The 19,812-nt window shown below is 57.2% G+C and overlaps 1 protein-coding gene across 2 annotated transcripts in view; it reads right to left on the reverse strand.

Annotated features, from left to right (window-relative positions):
- The window catches only part of ARHGEF17 (Rho guanine nucleotide exchange factor 17), a 60,420-nt gene extending 41,320 nt beyond the window's left edge, over positions 1 to 19,100 (reverse strand). For both annotated transcript variants that reach the window (XM_035265508.3, XM_035265507.3), the window contains exon 1: positions 15,522 to 19,100. In XM_035265508.3, coding sequence (XP_035121399.1) covers positions 15,522 to 18,713 — 3,192 coding nt within the window. In that variant the 5' untranslated portion in view covers positions 18,714 to 19,100. The remainder of the gene's footprint in view (positions 1 to 15,521) is intronic.
- Positions 19,101 to 19,812: the final 712 nt, after the last annotated feature.

Consider the following 19,812-nt stretch of genomic DNA (forward strand, 5'->3'; position numbering starts at 1 on the left):
TTCTAACCTAACTCACTCACCCTACAGGAGTCAGAAGGATTCCTGGGCCTCTAAGGAATGTGCTCCTGCCTGTCCCTTGTCAGTGTGACTGAGCTGGGCTGAGACAGGGTGCACATTCTGGGAGCATAGCTAGTTGTCAGCTCCTACCTCCCTCCAAAGGACCTGTGTCCTTCCAGGTGGCAGCAGCGGGCAGGGAGGATCTTCCCACCACTCCAACAGGTTGTCCTCCTGATCAACTGGGATCCAGCCAGCTCCAGTTCCCAGGTCGGGGCTGCTGCCTGCTCTTAGGAGCACCAAGGATGGGCAGTGTGCACCTTCAGCCTGGCTGCTTCTGGAGACCTCGTCCCCGACAGAGTTTGCCCCTGCCCAGGGAGCCTGGCTGGTTGCCCTTCTGAGCCTGCAGAGAGGCTGAAGGGAGAAGCTTGTCCCATTCTAACACTTCCCATCAGGAAGGGCTTCCCTCTGCCCACAACAGAGATTTCCTAAGTCCTGGGGGCTCCATGGAAGTACGTGAAGATGTGGTGCAGGGGGCAGACATGCCCCTACTTTCACTTAAATCAATGAGATAGGCCTGCTGTATACTTCTATGTCAAGATTCCTCTAGAAGAAAAGTTTCCACTATTTTTATTTATTTTTTGAATTTTTTTGAGGTAGAGTTTTATTTTTGGTGCCCAGGCTAGAGCGCAATGGTGCAATCTCAGTGCACTGCAACCTCCACCTCCTGGGTTCAAATGATTCTCCTGCCTCAGCCTCCTGAGTAGCTGGTATTACAGGGGTGTGCCACTATGCCCAGCTAATTTTTGTATTTTTATTACAGTCGGGGTTTTACCATGTTGACCAGACTAGTCTTGAACTCCTGACCTTAGGTGATCTGCCTGCCTTGACCTCCCAAGTGCTGGGATTACAGGTGTGAGCCACCACACCCAGCCAAGTTTCACTATTTTTAAAAGCTTGGAAATTACTACTCTAGGATCAAGTCCAGGCTTTGAGGCCTGGCCTTTAGGACCCTCCGGGGCCCACCTGACCTCTCTAGAACCAGGGAGCTTTCATGGTACCCCAGACACACCAGGGCTTCTCCATCACAGGTCTCTACCTTGGCAGTTCTCTCTGCCTGAAGGGCCCTGGCTCATTTCTGCCTGTAAAGGCCCTTGCTAGTCCTTCAAGATTCCAGCCACCACCCTAAGTTAGCTTCCCCTGCCCTCACCCTTGTTGGCCTCCTCTGACCCCCGGTTCTCAGGAACCCCTTCTCCTTCACTCTGTAGCCCCCATGCTAACCCTGCATATACAGGTACCAGTGGGCCAAAGTGCAATTGAGTTTTAAAGTTTCCCCTGGGTTCCCCCAACCCACCACTCAGAGCTTACTTCAGAGTTAATTATCCAGGACTTGTTAGAAAAGTTAGGAGCAGCTGTGCAGTTAGCACTCAGTCAATCTACCAACGACAGTGAACACACCAGTTCTCAGTCAAATGGCTGGGCTGTCCCCATGGGAGCAACGTCTGCTCCCAGGCAGGAAGTGGCCTAAGCCCTCTCCCCACTCACCGGGCTCTGGCATCCACTGCCCAGCCCCACCCCTTGCTGGACACTCAGAGGGTGGTACAGGAGCAAAGTGCTCTGTTCACATCTCTCCAGATGGATAATGCCTGTTTATATTATTTGTTGATATTGGGCTGCCCCAATTGACTCCAGCTTTGCTGGCATCAAAGGTTCCTCCAGGGAAGATCTCAGGCTCAGTCCTCACTCCTGATATCTGCACAGATTGAAAAGTGTGTGTGTGTGTGTACAATGCCTATATGCTGTGCTCCTCAGGGTCTGCCTGGGTTGAGATGGGTGGGGGTTTGCTGTCAGCTTACCCCACAGTGTGGGAACTGTTGGTTTCGGTGTACCCACCTCCAGCTTGCAGGTTTCCCCAGGGCTCCTCTCTCCATTTCCAGCACAAGCACAGGGCCTAGCCCTGGAAGAAAATTTCTTCCCCAGCACCCACAGCCCAGGCCTGGCCACACAGGAAGCGACCTGATGACTGAGGCCCAAGCGTTATAAACTCATGGGACAGGGCTCAGGGCTAGGGGCCCAGAGGGAGTCAGGGCAGGAGGCTGGGGGTTGGGGAGCCTTGGGCTGGCTGCGGGTCTGGGCTTCTCTGGGCTCTTTGTCCAAATATGGAAGGTTTTTTGTCTTCATTTGAGTCACGCCGGCCATGGCCCAAGAGATCTGCTTTCCAGATACTACAGATGGGACTGCGCCACACTGCCTAGCCTGCCTGTCTCCCCTTCCCTCCCTGCCTGTGGCCAATCTCTGCACCTTCCCAAACTCCTGGGCCAAGTTCTCTCTGCCAGCAGAAAGCCCCACATCCACCTCAGCTGCTTTCCAGCACCAAGAGAAGGGTCTCAGGGCCCATGAAAGGAGGAAACACTCATTCCTTCTGTGCCTGTCACCTCCCCCCACTCCCCATAGGGCCCCTCAAGTGCAACTGAGCCATTCAACTAATACTTACTGAGCAACTACTATGTGCTGGTTCCTGGGACTCAGACTATGGACTGCAAATCCAGTACTATCACTATGTCCAAAGCAAAATCCACCCTTTCTTTCTGTGCCCACCTTGGTGATGGCACTGCCCCCACCCACGCAGGCCTAAAAGGCAGGGGCCTAAGCACAGGTTCTGGAGCCAGACCATCTGGGTCTGAACTCCACCCAGTGAGACTGTCCTGGTTTGAATACCACCTCTTTCTAGGCTCTGTGATCTGAGCTAAGCACCCTCACCCTCTCTGGGCCCGTGTCTGCTTCCAACCCACCCCCAATCAGTGCCGACTTAGGAAAGCACCCTTTGCCCATCTGCCAGCTTCCACCTGCCTGGTCCGCAGGGCAGCAGAAACACAGGGCTAGGCATAGGCATGGGTGGGGAGGGGAGCTGAGGGGCGCCTGGGCGCCCCCCCGCCCAGGGCAGGGTTCGGCTGTCCTCCTCCAGCCTCCCCCACATTATTTATTTAATAAATGTGTACTGAGGCTCCACCTTGTGCCAGGAACAGGAGGGCTTGGCATGGGTGAATCCACCTGACCAGAACCAAGCATGGGGTCACAGGGCGAACTGGGGACTCCCACCCACATCTCCACACCCCAGAGCCTTAGAGGTCTGTTACCCCTGAAGCAGAGAGGAGATGCAATCACAGCTTATCCTGGGACAGAGGCAGTTCTGGACATGTGGGCTGGGAAGCAGAGGGGGCTCCGCCCTAAACGGCCCTTTTCCAAAGACCATTCCCTGGCCAGGGATCTCTGTCTGGCTCTCTCAAGGGAGGCAGGGTGACACAGATGGTCAGAGGAGACGAGAGACAGGCAGAGGGGCAAGACCCAGGGAGGAGAGCAGGGCAAAGGACGGGAAGAGAGAAGAAAGCAAGAAGCCCCCATCAGAGGAAGGCCTGGTGCGAGTGGCTGGAACAAAGACAGACGCATTGCCCAGGAGGCCAGCAGAGGCCCTCCACTGCCTAGGCCTGCGTCCAGGTGATGAGATGGGGCAGGCCGGCCAGCTTTCTCCTACTCCTCCACCAGCCTTGGGGCCAGGCCTGGGACTATTTTTAGCTGGGGCTGAATTTAGCCATTCTTTCGGAAATTCCTCACCCGCCCCAGGCAACGCCCCCGCTGGCCTTGGGGAGAAGCCTGGAAGTGGCGGGTCCAGGCTGGAGGGGAGGAAGGGCCCAGGAGCTTGGAGAGCGCACAGGCATCTTATGGCGAAAGCAGGCTCCGCTCAGGGCCCCGTTGGGAGGCACTCCTCTCCCTACACTGCGGCCCACCTCTTCCTCAGGAAGGCCTCCAGGGCTGCGGGGCTGCCGAACAGCACTGGTCTCAGGATCTAAGGTACAAATATAACAAGATTCTTTGTCTCTGACTATAGGACTGGCCACAAGGGCTGCTGGCAAGGATGCCTGCCTGTGGACCTACCAGTTCCTCTCCCCCAGTTCCTGAAAGCCTGCATATTCTAGAGCTCTGTTGGGGATCTGGAGGACTTCACCGATGGGGAAACCAAGGCAAAGGGACTTATCTTGGGTTAGAGCCAGCAAGTTAGCCCAAGTCTGCTTCTTCATTCCCTTCCACACTCCCTCCATCAGGCCTCTCCCAGGAGGGCTGGACTGCAGGTGCGGCCTGGAGCTCTGCGGCTCTGCAGGGACCCCCCTGAGTGGCAGGGCACTTCCACTGGAGCAGAGGGTTTGAGGTCAGACAGGAGGCTTACTGGGCACAGAGGCAGGGCTCACAACTACCTCACTCTTTCAGAATGCAGAGGAAAGTTCTGCCCAGATGAGAAGTGAGTCCTGCTCCCCCAACCCCGTTTCTGATAGAGCCCCTGAACCTAAATTCAAATCCCCAGATTCTACCTCCAAATTGTCTTCCCAGTCAGTTCTCCCCTTGCCAGCTCCACATCCTATGCTCCCTAAGCTCAGGCTCCTCACGTTCCTGGACGCTCGAGTCAGATCATCACCTCACAACCAGAGGATGCTGTGATGTGCAAAGCTGGCCCTGCTCCCTGCCCTTCCTCTCCCATGGCTCCCCTCTGCCCAGGCTGTTTAACTCAGCACTTGAGGCTTTCAGCCTGGCTCCTGCCCACACAGAGCTTCTCCCCAGGTGCTCTGGTCAAACTGAGACCTCCTTGTCCCTCTAGGTCTCAGACACATACAGAGGCTTCCCTTTTCTGTCCTGGTTCAGACAAGTTTCCTAAAATGCCAGATGAACCATATCACTGCTCCTCTTGAGAATTCTCAACAGCCCCTTACACAGTGCGAGGCTGGAGCAAAGGTAAAATGTGTGGGGAGGATTTCTGGCTCTGGTCCACTACTGTGTGGCCTTGGGCAAGGCTCCTTGCTGGGCCTCAGTTTCCCCATCCGAATGATGCAGGCGTGAGGAAGGCTAGAAAACATGGCTGGTTTCTAAGGGTCTTTCCAGGTAGACAGTTCTGGCATGAAAGTCCCTAGCCCTTTTCTTCCTTCTCCTGCCCTTTTGGCCTACCAAGAAGTTGGACATCTCATCACCAGGCCCCACTCCAGGGAGACAGGGAAAGATGGGGGATAGCAAGAAACCCAGGGTGAGATCTTAGTAATGCAGGCAGCTAAGAAAGCTGGAGCTATCGGGACCTTTATTGGGGGAAGGCATCCCTCCCCATCTGTCCACTCCTTCCCTTCCACATCTGCTCCTTAACCTCCAGTGCCCTGTCCTGGGAAAGGACTGAATGTTTGTCCAGGGGGTTGTGGAGTGGGGTCCCAGCAGTCCCTGGAGGCCCAGCTGTGGGGCTGGCTGGCAGCCAGGAACCCTGCCTCCCCCCCTTCCTGCTCCACAGCACTGCACGGGAGCTGGGCCTGCTCACCCCCTGGGAACCAATAAACAGGAAGCAGACACCAACCTTGTGTTTGCTCCCTCAGCTGGCCCCTCCATCACACTGCTCCCACTGCACTCCCACTGGCCCCTGACCTGCCACACCTCTCCCGACCCCAGAGTCTCAGGACCACAGGACGTCAGAAACAAGAAGTCACAATCTCAAAATCACAAATAAAATCAAGTTAAGAGGTCTGGGCTCTTGGAAAAGAACCCAGAATCCTTCATCTTGAAACCACAGGATTCTAGACTCTTGAGTGACAATCTCAAAAGCACACACTAAGTGGCCACATTTCTGAGAGCTGTCTGGAGCCAGCATCCTGGGCTGAGCACTCCACAGGCATTCTCTCTTTGCCCCTCATAACTCCTTAGTGCCCCCATTTTACAGAGCAGGAAACTAAGGCTCAGAGTTGGGATCCAATGACTCTTGTTAATATCACCCAGCAAAGGGAGTCAGAATCAGTTGTGATTTTAACCCTCATTAGTCTGACCCCAAAGCCCACCAGGCACACAAACACTGACTCCCTTAGCCCCACCTCACAGACCACTTCCAACTGAGGGGCGGCTTTGAGCAGAGAGGGCTTTGGCTCTGCTCTCCCCACCGCGTGTGCTGAGCTATCCTGGACATGTCCCAGGGTGGGGCTGGTGGCAACAAAAGTAGAGGGAGAGCTGGAGAGAGGAGCAAGGACAGCAGGCATGTGGCTCAGCCTCCAATCCCGGTTTCTCCCTCCTCCCCACCTCCGGAGAACCAGGCTTGGAGCCACTGACTCTATGTGGGTGTAGCCAGGCCCCGACCTGCCCTCTGGTCTCAAGCTTCGTTTTTGGCTTCACGGCTGGAAAGAGGTGCCCAGCAGCCAAGAATCTTAGAATCATAAAACCTTAGTATCTCAGTCACAAGGGGAGGAACTAACATTTCTTGAGCACTTACTGTGTGCCATGCCCTCTTGGCAGGCTCTCACTTAATCTCAGCAGTTGTTGGTCGCAGTGGCTCTCGTCCTTCATCCCAGCACTTTGAGAGGCCAAGGTGGGACGATTACTTGAGCTCAGGAGTTCGAGACCAGCCTGGACAACATAGTGAGGCCTTGCCTCTACTAAAAATAAAAAAAATGGCCAGGCATGATGGCACACTCCTGTGGTCCCAGCTCCTTGGGAAGTTGAGGTGGGAGGGATTGCTTGAGTCCAGGAAGTCAAGGCTGCAGTGAGCTGTGATCGACCCTCTGCTGGATGATAGAGTGAGATCCTATCTCAAAAAATAAAAAATAGGCTGGGCATGGTGGCTCACACCTGTAATTCCAGCACTTTGAGAGGCTGAAGGGGACGAATCATGAGGTCAGGAGATCGAGACCATCCTGGCCAACATGGTGAAACCCTGTTTCTACTAAAATACAAAAAGTTAGCTGGGAGTGGTAGCCTGAGCCTGTAATCTGGGCTACTCAGGAGGCTGAAGCAGGGGAATTACTTGAACCCGGGAGGCGGAGGTTGCAGTAAGCCGCCATTGTGCCACTGCACTCCAGCCTGGCGACAGACCAAGACACTGCCTCAAACAGTAAATAATTTAAAAGTTAAAAAAAATTAAAAATAAAATAATCTTAACAATAATCCTCTGTGGAATTAGGGGATACCCCCATCGACTACAGCTGCAGGGGAGTAGGTAAGTGCTTTCCCGGGTCTGAAAGCCAGCAGGCAGGGAGAAGGCATTCTGGACAGCACCCTTCACCTTCCACCTGCCACCTCCCTGAAGCCTCCCCAGGCCTCTCAGGGTTGAAGGGACCTGACAGGTACTCTGATGAGACAGCACCAAGGACACCAATCTCTACGTGGAGCTCCCAGCACATGGGGTGACAGAGCTTCTTTCCTTCTGCCATCGGGCTCTCAGTTCTGTCCTCAGCTGGGGCAGCCTGGCAGAGACATGATCCTGCCTCCTCCCTAGGCCCCCACCTACCCTCGTGCCTTGGCTTTGAACGCTTCGATCAACCGCCCTTCTTGGGAGCTGCCTCATCCCACTTCTAGTCAGCAAAACGAGGGCCTGCCACCTCTGGAAGCCAGGCCTGGCCCCAGGAACACACTGGCACTTCTGTCCCTGCCCCACCTGGCCTGGGCTCTGCCTGCCTCTGGACCTCACCCAACTCAGGGCGCTAGGACCCTTGGTGAAAGCTCCTGGCAAGCTGGGATGGTGTTCAAGCTTTCCCCGAGTGTCCCCACTGCCCAACACAGGGCTCAATGATTGACTGCTAAATGAACGAATGACAAATGAAAATGGAAAGAAATGACAAGTTAAATGCAGTGGGCCTGAGTTCAAAAGTTCTGCCCTGGGAGCAGCACCAGCTGGGGACTCTGAATCTCAGAAGCCAACATCCTAATCCTTTGCCTATCTGTGCAGTAGGCAGAATAATACTCCTGCCATTACATTCCCATTTTAATCTCCAGAACCTGTGAATGATACCGTACCTGGCAACAGGGACTTTTCAGGTGTAACTAAGGATTCTGAGAGGGGAAGATTATCAAATTATCAGGTGGGCCCAAAGAATCACAAGGGTTCTTAAAGAGGAAGGAGGTACTGGGTAATCAAGAGATTTGAAGATGCTGGGGAAGATGGGGGAAGGGGCCACAGGGTGAGGAGTGCTGGCAACCATGAGAGGCTGGTAAAGGCAAGGGCGTTGATCTCCCCTGGGCCTCCAGATGTGGGCAGGCATGTCAGCACCTGGATCTTAGCCCAGTGAAATCCTTCAGACTTCTGACCTCCGGACTGCAGAGTAGGAGATCTGTGTTGCTTTCAGCCAGTGGATGTGTGTAGTTTCCTAGCACAGCAACAGGACACTAACACATCACTCATCGGCTGACCCAGACCTCTGCAATCAGCGCAGGTCTGCCTACCTCGGTTACGCTCTGCATTCCCCACTCATCCTGTTCCTGCCTGGCCACTTCTCTAAGCCCCACTGGAAAGAAACCAGAGGAGGTTTTGTTTGTTTGGTTTTTGCTTTTTGTTTTAAGACAGGGTCTCACTGTCGCCCAGGCTAAAGTGCAGTTAGGCAATCACAGCTCACTGCAGCCTCAACCTCCTGGGCTTAAGCCATCTTCCCACCTCAGCCTCTCAAGTAGCTGGGATCACTGGTCTGCGCCACACACGTTTTTCATTTTTAGTAGAGACAAGGTCTCCCTGTGTTGCTCAAGCTGGTCTCGAACTCCTGGGTTCAAGCAATCCTCTCACCTCAACCTCCCAAAGTGCTGGGATTACAGGGGTGAGCCACCACGTCTGGCCCAGAAGGAGTTTTACTGTCCTATCAGCTGTAACACCACACTTCTGGACAGGCCCCAGAGTGAGGACCACAGCCTGTCACAAGTGTAGAGAAAGACCCTATCTGGGGGTGGGGGGATCCCAGAGCAAGAGCCAGTGGTGGGGAAAGCAACTTGGCAGCAGACCCAGGCCTGAGTCCCGGCACCCCTCTGAACTTGCCTTCTCAGCAGCCTAGTGGGGTGTTGGGTCCCTCCCTGCCAGCACTTCATTCTGCAGCTGAGATCCTCTTCAGGACTGGGTCCTTTCCCAACAGCCCTGGGAGGAGGTTTCTCCTGGTGCTCGAGAGCATGGAAGGCTCTATGGCTCTGAGAGGGGATGGAACTTATTGAAGGCCTCACACCAGAATGGTGGTGAGGCAGAGCTGGACCCCAGATCTCCTGACTCCTTTTGCAGAGGTCCATGTGAATACGTGTATACGTACATCCACCAGGCTGTCCCTAGTGAACCCTAGAGCTACTGGAGGGTGGGATCCTTGAAGTCCCTCCAGGCGCTCAGGCACCCTGGTTGGGGCCCCAAACCCCTGCATCTCATGGACTATGAGGTTCACTCACTGCACGGAGCCCAGCAGCCTGACAGTTTTCCTTTGCATCTGTCTCCCCCAACCCCCAGAATGCCCCAGAGACCCTGGGAGGTAAGAATTAGAGGGAGGACACTGGGGTGGGGTGGGGTGGGGGAGGAATCAACTCCCATGGGGAGACATTAGCTCCAATAGACTCCTGCTTCCCAGGGGACCGAGGCCCCCACTTCAGGGCCTGCCAGCAAGGCGCCAGGCTGCCTGGGCACATTTCCCAGTAAGTATACCAGGGCTTCAAGCCTTTCTGGGAAACATGGGCTCCCCCTTCCCCCACCCTGCCAACACCATCCCTGCCAACTCTGCTTAGTGGGAACTCTGTGGGGCCAATGCATGCTCTGGGAGTCAGGACACCTGGAGCCAAATCCCATACTCGAGCTTTGGGGCCTTGGGCAGACCCTGCCCACTCTGGACCTGCTTCTTTATCAATCGGAGCCACGGCAATGCCCACCTAGCTGGAGGATCAGATGGGAGGGACGGGGCTGCCTTGGGGGTTGGGGAAGGCGTGAGCTCCCTATCCCAGGAGACATGCATGCTGGAGCTAGATGGATGGTGGTGGCTGCAGAGGAGACACCAGTGGGATATGGCCCTGTGACCTGCCTCATGGGGGTGCTGTGGTGGCTCCACTCTCCTACCCTTTCAGTCAAGCCAATGTGGGTCTGCGAGGGGTGGCCATGTAGCTCAAAGCCCAGTTCACTCTGGAGACTTTGTCAAACTCCCTCTCCCCACCTTAAGTGACCACTCACGCACTGCCCAGCCATGCGAGCAGTTGTAGCTCTGTGTTCACCTTGAACATCGTGGACCAGGCCCTTGAGAAGCCCCTGGGGCTGCAGCAGAAACCCACCACCCCACCATCTCTGCCCAGGCCCAAGCCACCATCACCTCTTGTCCAGATTATCCCAGTAGCCTTCTGACTGGCCTCACAGCCTCCACCTGACTCCCTGTAATCTACCCCCATGGAGCAGCCAGAGCAGACCTGTGAACACATAAGTAAGACCAGGCCACTATTCCAGAACCTTCCAACAGTGCCTGTCCCATCTCACTCAGAGCATGTGCTGAAGTCCTCCTATTGGTCTACATGACCTTCCTCACCCTAACCCACCTCTGATCTCCTATTTCTCTGCTCCATCCATACAGTCCTCTTGACTGTTTCTCAAATGCCTCAATGCCTTTGCACCTGCTGTTCCTCTCTGTCCAGAATGCTGCTCCCCTCAGCCACCTGACCTGCTCCTTCACTTCTTCCAGGCCTCTGCTCAAATGTCACCTCCTCGGACAGGCATTCCCAGCCTCTTGATCTAAAGTATCCCCACCTTATTATTCTCTACTCCCTTATTTTGCTTTATTTTTCTACCAGCCCCTACCACTCCCTGACACAGGATGTCTCCATTTACAGACAGGCCACCTCCCTAGTCTGGAAGCTCTACAAGGGCAGGCCTTTTTTTTGTTTGCTGCCGTATTCCCAGGCCTAGAGGAGTGCCTGACACGTCTCATTGCTCAGACAGTATTTGTTCAATGGATGAATGCGTTACCCTATCAAGGGCAACCCAAATCTCTGAAACAAACTCTTTCTGCACACAACCTGCCATATTCCTTTCCATCTCCTAGCCTCTGCTCATGCTGTGCCCTCTTCATGGAGCCCGTCTCTCCCAGTGTTCAAGGTCAAGCTCAGGCAGAGCCTCTTCTGGAAGCCCCCGCCCAGTTCCCAGGCTAGTCCCTCAACATCCTAAGCCCCTTCCAGTCAGCTTCTAGATCCTAAACTCTCTGAATGTCTCAGCTCCCAGGAAGCCTAGAGGTGCCTCCACCCCACTGTGGGGCAGCAGTGTGTAGCCTGAGAGATCACAGATGGGAGAGAGGGAAGGAAGCAGGAGGGGCAAGTCCCTACACAGAGAGAGGGGGCTGGGGACAGGATTAGCAGCAGCCTCTCCGCCTCCCAAACCCAGCTGGTCCCGGAAACGTGGGGCTGGAAAATGTCAGACTCAACTCTAGTCCATCCCCCGACTCTTCCTTGCTGGGGAGGACTCATTCCTGGACAACGTTCCCCCTAAGAGCCCAGAGCCCTTAGGAAGGAGTTGGGAGGAGACATGGAATAAACAGAGGAAAGGGACTGCCCTTCTGCCTGTCCTCCCCCTTCTGCTGGTGACAAGACATTTAATTATAGATATTTGGTACCACTCAGAATTCCAAGTGTCCTAATCGCCTCCTCCCTTCCCCCCAGAACCAGTTTCCATGGAAAAATCACACAAAGAGCCAAGAAGGGGAAGGAGAGAACCCCCACCCCTGGGGGTTCCCCACCAAGGGGAGAAAGAGAAGGGTGACTGGAAACACTGTTGCCAGACCTTCAGGGAAGGTAGGGAGCTGGCCAGGTAGGGAGTGGATCTGAGTGGAGAGGAATAAGGCCAGGGTTCTGGTGCCTGGGCCTGGGTCTGCCCAGCCTGGCTGTGTGACCTTAGACCTAGCATTCTCCCTTTCTGGGTCTCAAAGTTCTTCCCATCCCAACCCCAGGCCCTGGTGAATTAAATAACCACTATGAAAGTGTTCAGGCTGCTGGGGATGTGGAGGTGACACCCCCACTGTCTGACTTGTCCCCCCACTCAGATGGCAGGCCAATCCCCTTGGGTCCCTTCACCTCTAAGACACTGATATGCTAGGATTTAGGGTGAATTCAACAATGTTTGAGTCTAAGTCTGCACTGTAAGATATCCACAGTTTTCACAGTTGAAGAATGAAACAGACAGTATCTGACATAGTAAACACCTGATAAATGTTGGCCATGGTTACTGCTATTCTAATATGTTAAAGTTTTGTGAGTTGCCAGGCACAGGTGGCTCACGCCTGTAATCCCAGCACTTTGGGAGGCTGAGGCAGGTGGATCACCTGAAGTCAGGAGTTCAAGACCAGCCTGACCAACATGGAGAAACCCTGTCTCTACTAAAAATACAAAATTAGCTGGATGTGGTGGCACATGCCTTGTAATCCCAGCTACTCAAGAGGCTGAGGCAGGAGAATCACTTGAACCCAAGAGGTGGAGGTTGGGGTGAGCTGAGATTACGCCATTGCACTCCATCCTGGGCAACAAGAGCGAAACTCTGTCTCAAAAAAAAAAAAAAAGTTCTGTGAGTCATCCGCCTATGATGCTGAGAGACAAGTCACTCCCTGCTGCAAGCTACAGTTGTAGCATGTGTCAAACAGGTATCAGGGACCTGCGGGCAGAAGGTGGGACTGCAAGATTCTGCACTTGGGGCTGGGGTGGGGGAAGCCCTCCCTCACAGGAAGAGTTGTTGACCAACCAGGCTAAGGTGGGCCTCAGTGGAGGTAATGAGGGTGTGGGAGGGGCGGGGCAGGGAGACCAGACAGTTCTGCCTCCTCACTTCCCAGCACATACACGTGTTCCTGGGTTCCTGGAATAAATGAGCGATCCCTTACTGCCTGTGCTCCTGGGTTCACACAGCTATTGCAGATAGCTGCCTTCCTCTCCCCTCCAGCCACACCCTGGCTCCTCCCATTTCACTTGATACCCCCTGTAGGCTTAGTCCCTCCTGAGCCTCACAGAGTCCCTCCTTCTGAGCCTCACAGACCAGGCAGTCTAACCTCCCACTGTACAGATGGGAAAACTGAGGGCCAAAGATGACTCTGTCCAGGTCTGAGTGAGTCAGAGGCTGAGCTAGGCCTGGTACCAGGCCTCCCACCTCCCGGCAAAGGGGGCAACACCACATACAGCGTGAATGTATGTAGACCTAAGGGTGAGGGATTCCCCACAACCTGGTGAGGGGCGGGGGTCCTCTCAGCCCCCAGGGACTGTCAGAAGCAAAGAATGACAGCTCCTCTCCTCTCTTTTTATTCTGGAATCCATACCACACCATCTCCACCCACTGCCCAGGGAGTGTGACTGGAGCCTCAGGCTTGAAACAAGAGAACATTGTCTCCTCAACAGAGGCCACCAGGAGGGGGTGGATAGACAGCTGCTCCCCATCTTCCCAGAGCCAGAAGGAAGGGAACAGCAGGAGGGGTTCAAGCTAGCAGATGAGCGAACTTCCAGGCTTTATGAGGGGGTGGGAAATTGGAGGATAATGGATCTTTTTGGAGCCAACTGCAGTCCACCAGATTATACTGAGGCCCTGGAGGACGCAGCCCTGAATTCAGAAACCAAGCCTGGTGGCTGAGAAGCAGCTGGGCAGTGCAGCCTGCATTTTTCTTCTTTCCTGCTACCAGGGAAGGAATGATCACACTACCCACTCACCATACGAAAGCCTGCCAGGCAGGCAGAAGCCATTACCCCCATTTTACGGAAGGGGGAAAGTGAGGCACAAAGCAGGGATGTGATGGATCCTAGACCACACAACCATTAGAAGAGCAAGGCAAACACCCTACTCTTCTAATGACAGACTCGCCAGGTCCCTCCCCCTAAGAGGACATTAAGCTGGGCCTGCAAAAGTGAGAGGCCTGGAGTGGGCAAAGGCTTGGAGATCAGAGGCCTCTGTTCATGACAGGGAGAAGCCCATGTTACAGCAGATCTGTCCTGCCTCAGAGCTCCAGAAAGGGGTTGGGGGGTGTAGAGGAGAAGGTGAAGGGAGATGGGGCAGGAGCCAGTTTTGTAATCTCCCACCTCCTCTCTGGGTCCCAAAGCCTCCTTTTAGGAGCACCCCTGACCCACCTTCAGTCTCTCTGAGTCCCATGGTTTATTCCTGTCCTCTCCCACATTTGAGCCTTTGAGGCTCCCACAGAAGATAATTATATGGAACAGGAGACTGGGGAGGAGACCCTGACAAGAGCCAGCCCTGCTCTCTCCCTCCCCTCCCCCACCTTCCAAAGACAGAACTAGTACTGGAGTTCAGGGGCACCGGGGCTGCCCTTGCAGGGACTCAGAAGGAAGGAAAAGTTAAAAAACCCTGCTCCCCACTCCCTGCCTGCTGACTCCCTCCGCAGCCTCTATGAGAAACTCCAGAGCCAGGACCAAGGGGAATTGGAGACAAGGAGAGAGAAACAGAGAGAAAAGTAGTTCAGAGGGGCGAAAAGGAGTTCAGAGGGGCCGTAAGAGCGCTGGGAACAGGAGTGACCAAATCAGTCCAGGGTTTATAGCTTCCAGGCTTCTCACAGTCAGGGAGCGCAGTGGGAGTACAGGCCACAGTTGAAATAACCGCTGGCCATCCCTGAGCTCAGCCCAGAATCCAGAGCCTGGAATCTAGCTCCCAGCCCAGATGCCAGGGCATATGCTGTCTGGATCCCATCTGAATCCACAGCCTAAACTCCAGGGACAGCTGAAGCCAGAAAGTAGGAGGGGTCTCAGGGAGAGTGAGCCCCCAGAGCCAGGGGTCTGGCAGAAAAGGGGTACATCTCAGAGTTACCAGGGAGGGTGTAGGGAGGGGAAAAGATGCAAGGAGACAGGATGGGGAAACAAGGACTGCCCCCCTGCCCTGGACCCATACAGGCGGCCCTGAATATGGGGCCCAGAACCACCCCTGACCTCTCTAAAGGGCCCTGGCTGCTCAGCCTCTGCAGCCCCCACCCGCCTCTATCCTTCCCTAGAAGCCCCCATCTAGAAGCTTTTATCATCTGAAGAGGCTCTGGCAGAACTCAGGCCCCAAGAGTCCCCAGCTCAAACCCATAGGCTCCCCCAAACCTGCACAGTACCAGCTGGATGGAAGCACAGGCACCACTTGTCCACCCACCTTCTCTGACTTTAAAGATGGGGAGGTTAAGTAACAGGGAAAGGCCAACGTCACATAGCCAGAACAGAACTGCGGTAAGAACCCTGAGCCCCCTCTGCTACTCCATGAAGTAAAGCCTTGTACCTCCGCAATTCTCCCAGGTCCAGGAACACATCTACATTCTGACCTGTCATAGGAAAGCCACACGAGGAAGAGCAAACGCATGTCCACTGTGGCCCCTGAGCCAAATTTCCTATCAAAGGTCTGGCCAACAGAGCAGCAAGCCTCAGAGAAAGGACTGAGCCTGTGCTGGATGCCATCACACTCATTCCTCCAACAAGCACCCACACAGGGATCTCCAAAACCAGTCCCTGAGAAACATCCAAAAGACAAGATAAGAATCCTTTGTATTAACCACCCAAAACACCTGGAGCAGAGGAGAACCTCTGCCATTAGCACCAGCAGAAAACTGATGCTTCTACAGGGCTGGAGTAGACAGGACCCTGTGTCATTAACACTCTTAAAACTGCGTGGGCACTTCCAGGACCAGAAAAGCACCTGGGCACCTACCCAGTGAGTACAATGCAAAAGACTCCCAGTGAAGTCAGCGTCCACAGCCCTCCCTTGGCCCCATCCTGAAGGCTCCCCACAAAGGACTCACCACCTGTGGCTTGCTGCAGCACTTGCTGGCAGGGGCAGGCTCATCTGGAGGCCGAGCTGCCTCAGGGGTCTTGGCCTCAGCAGAGGGCGGTACAGCCAGAGGCAAGCACGGCATGTCCACTGGCACTGGGGCAGGGACCTCACCCGAGTGCAGGTTCAGCATGTACTGCTTGGTGACGTCCTCGAGTGATGGTGCCTGCAACGTGGGATGGGCTCGGACAGGGAAGCCCATGGGCTCTGGCACAGCCACAGCGGGGGCGACAGAAGTTGGTGTCTCAGGCACCACAATAGGCATGAAGGTGGCGGGCACACTGGCGTGGCGAACGTGTTTGGAGGAGGGCTGGGCCCAAGACAGGCCACCAGTCTGGTCCTGACTGCCCTCATCTCTCCGAAGCTCCTGGTGACTACTTCGAGCTGGGCGCTTCTTGGAGCCTCGGCGGATTAGCCTTGGGGACAGAATGTCAGCCAGCTTGGGGTCAAAGTGAAAGTTTCGGTGGGCAGTGGTGGGGGGAGGCAGAGCCTCGGGTAGGGCCCTCTCAGACTGTGCCCGGCTCCTGGCAGCACCAGGCTCTTCTGGCTCTGCCCGCTGCTCCACAAGGATGGGCTCGCTGCTGGATGGAGGCAACACTGGCTCAACTTCTCGGATGGGCTCCCCTCCAGGGCCCTCGAATCCAGGCCCAGCCAGCTCCCCACGGCGGCTAGGGTCACTCAGGGATTTCTTCTTGGGAGCTTTGCCAGCAACCCTGTCGTCCACCACATGCCCCAGGGTGCCAGGACCCTGAACTATGCTCCGAATAACCTCCTGATATCCCTTGCTCTCTGCACTGCCCACAGACCAGTCACTGTGACCACTGGTCAAGCCATCATCCATGGCTGAGGTCACAGGGAGCCCTGTCTTGGGGCTCAGTGAGCCCAGAAGGTTGCTGTCCACAGAGAACCCAGTGGGCTCCTCAGAGGTGGCAGCCCGGTGGCGCTGAGGAATTGGGTCACTCAGGGACCTGTAGGCCTCACCTGCCTCCCCATTGCTCAATTCACTCCCACCAGAACCTGAAGGTGGGACTTTTCGGCGGCGGCGGAGGGCACCTGGTGTGGGAGGGGTCTCAGGGGACGCCAGGGCCCACCCACCCAGACTGTCCTCAGTCCCAGGGCCATGGTGGTTCGTCTGAGCCGAGGATGAAGAAAGGGGTCGCCACATCCCTGTGGTACCCAGGCCACAAAAGGCTGCAACAGGAGGCTCTGGGTCCGCCCCAATGCCCTCATCTGTCAGACTGGACTCAGGGCCCGAGAGTTCCTCCTGGGACCGCTGTCCTTGGGTGACGTCCCCTGACCAGTCAGGGCTTCCAGGGGGGACATCGCTTCCATCATCCTGCTGGGCACCCATGCGCTGGATCTTCTCAAAAACCTGGCGGGCCTCCTGTACATACTGGTCTTGGATGATGAGGGGCAGCGGATCCTCCTCAGCACCAGGGCCTGCCAGCAGGAGCTCGGAGGAGCTGGACTTGAGGGCACCGGTGCGGAGCAGGTGGCGGGCCATGGGCTTCTCGGAGCATGTGAATGACTTTGCTCTCCTCAGGGTGGCTGTCAAGTCCTTGAGTGTGGGGCGCGTGCCAGGTGATGCTGGGGCTAGGACCGGCATGGGTCCAAGTTGCCCCACGGGGCCACCTGCGGAGGCTGAGTCTCTGCCATCTAGGGGGCTGCTTTCACGGTCCCCGGGGCTCCCACCAGGTTTTCGGACCCTCAGCTCTGAAAGATCTGAGCGCAAGAAAGTGAGAAGCGTCAGGGTCTCTGAGGCGATATCTGGATTTGACAGTGACTTCCGCTGACGATTCTTTTCCGGCTCATATCCTCCATCCCTCAATACCCTAGTGGTGCCCCCAGGTCCCTTAGCACGAGTTCGAGCCTGAGGCCGCAGAAGCCCTTCCCCAGCTCCAAAGCTAGGGGAGCGGCACACGCTCCAGCCCCCAGAACCCCTGCTAGACCAGAGGTCATCGTCCTTGAGGGTCTCCGTGCTGGAATAACGGCTGCTACCGCGGGAGCCTGCGGGGCTCACCAAGTATGAGGGAAAGCTCACCTTGGCCACGCGGAAAGCTCCTCCCACAGAGTCGGACGTAGGCCGAAGTTCCTCCTGGGGACCTGGGACACAGGGCGGAGAGCCACTACCCCACTCCCGGAGTCCTTCTTCTCTAGGGACTCTTGGAGATGTAGAGGGCTGGGGGCTCCCAGCTCTCCCTGCTGAGTCCATGCTGCTCAGATTTAACCCATCACTGTCAGGACCGCAGTCCTGATCCAATAGGGAGCTTCCAGGCCTGAGCCCGGGCCTCCTTCCCCAGCGGTGGCTGCTCTCACCATCTCGGTCGTCGTCACTGCCCGAGGAGTGGCCGCCATGGTAGGCCGGACTCTGGGCCACAGGCGGCTGCAGCCGGCCCTCCTCTTCCTCCTCGCTGGAGCTGGCAGCGTGGCTGCGGCTGACAGGATAGGAGGAGGCGATGGAGGAGGAGGAGGAGCAGGAGGCCCGGGCCCCGGCCTGCGGTTGGGAGAAGATATGCCAAGAATGTAAACCATCCGCTGGACGCTGCGCCCGCTCCTGTTGCTGCTGCTGCCGGCGTAGCCTCCCTTCGGTCCCCGGCCCGGGCAGTGGCCGCGCCGAACGCAGACCCGCCAAGGGGAAGCATGTCCGAGGAGGTGGCGTCGGTGGCTGCCGCGACTCCCGAGACCGAGGCTCCCACGCGGCACCGTCGGGGTTGGGCGTTCCCGAGGCCTCAGAGTCGGCGCTGGGCCTCCTGGAGCCAGGACTGCCGAAGAGCTTGCGCATCTCGGTGACGCTAGGCCAGGCCCCTCGCGCGGCACCCTCGACCGCTTCTTCCGCGGCCCCGGGGAAGACGCCCCCGTCCCGGGCCCCAGCAGAGCCGTCTTCCAGACGCGGCGCGTCGAAGCGCCGGGAGAGCTGGCGCACCGACGGCGAGAGGCTGCGGAGCGGGCGCGGCTGCGCGGGGGCTGCCGGGGGCCCCGACGCCAGCTTGGACACGCGCCGAGAGGGCTGGCCCGGGACAGCCGTGGTCGGCCGGCACGAGGCGCGGCGCCGCACGCCGGGAGTGTCAGTGTCCTCCCTCGGCCCGGTGCCGCCGCTCCAGCGCTCCAGCAGCTTGAACGAGACGCTGCGGTAAAGCTGGGGCCGGGGTGCCCGGTCCGCCATGGTGGCGGCACTCACTCTGGGGGGGCTGGCCTCGGGGAGCCGCGGCCAACCCCCCCTGCCCCCCCTGCTCCTTAGGAGCGCAGCGGCCCGCGCCCAAAGCTGTGCGCGGGGGTGTGGGAGGAGGGCGCAGAGACCCGAGCAGAGGTTTCCCTGCCGCGGCTCAAGTTTCTGTGGCCACCAGCCGCAACCTCTCCATCCCCGGCGGCCCCTCCCTCCTCAGCTCCGACCCCCAGGCCCAGCCTCCACCGCGGCCGCAGTGACCAGGGACACCGCGGCTCCGCCTGGGCGGGATCCCAGCGCTTGGTTCCTCGACTCTGCGCCCGCCCGCCTAGCGGCCTCGCTCTCCCGCTCGGGCTCCCGCTCCCTCCCACTTGGCTGCGCACTCCTGGCACCCTTTTGTTGCAAATAAACTTTGTGGCAGAGGAAAGGGGGCGGGGGGCGGGGCCTCGCGCCCAAAAGAGGGGGTGGGCTCCGGGTGTGCGCGAGCCTGGGAACCGGCTGGTGGGAGGGAATCGGGGAGGAGCCGAAGAAGAAAGAGCCTGCTTGAGGACTTGCAAGCTGAGGCGGCCCTCCGGTCCTCCATAAAAGTCCCTCGGGAGCCCAGCGGGCCGAGCTGCCCCCGGGGACTCGCTGAGATACACGCAATCGCTGAGCGTACTCAGCTCCGCAGACTCGTAGCCAGCGCACCGCGCCCACCGCGAGCCAGCCGATTTCGCGCGGAAACACCTCCTGCCCGAGGGGCTCCAACATGGCAACGTCGGACCCACAAACTCGTACACACTGACACTCAGGTGCACGCAGACGCACACTCTCTGGGCCGGGAAAGGGGTGGGACTCGGCTCGAGCCGGAGACTCCGGAGCCGTGGGCGGACTAGAGGGCTGGTCGCTCCCCGCCCAGTCCCCGCCACCTCCCCGCCCGCCCTCTGCGGCGAATTCGCCTGAAGCCACGCCCTTGCCCCCCATTGGCTCCCAAACGCCCCGCCCGTTTCTTCTCCCTGCCTCCAGTCCAGCTCCGATCGGCCCCCAACCCGCCCAACGCCGCTCCCGAAGTCCCACCCTTCTTGACCGGGCCCCCACCCCTACTCTTGCAGCTGCCACG

The sequence above is a fragment of the Callithrix jacchus genome, chromosome 10 (genome assembly GCF_049354715.1).
Source record: "Callithrix jacchus isolate 240 chromosome 10, calJac240_pri, whole genome shotgun sequence".
In the NCBI taxonomy this organism is placed as follows: domain Eukaryota; kingdom Metazoa; phylum Chordata; class Mammalia; order Primates; family Cebidae; genus Callithrix; species Callithrix jacchus.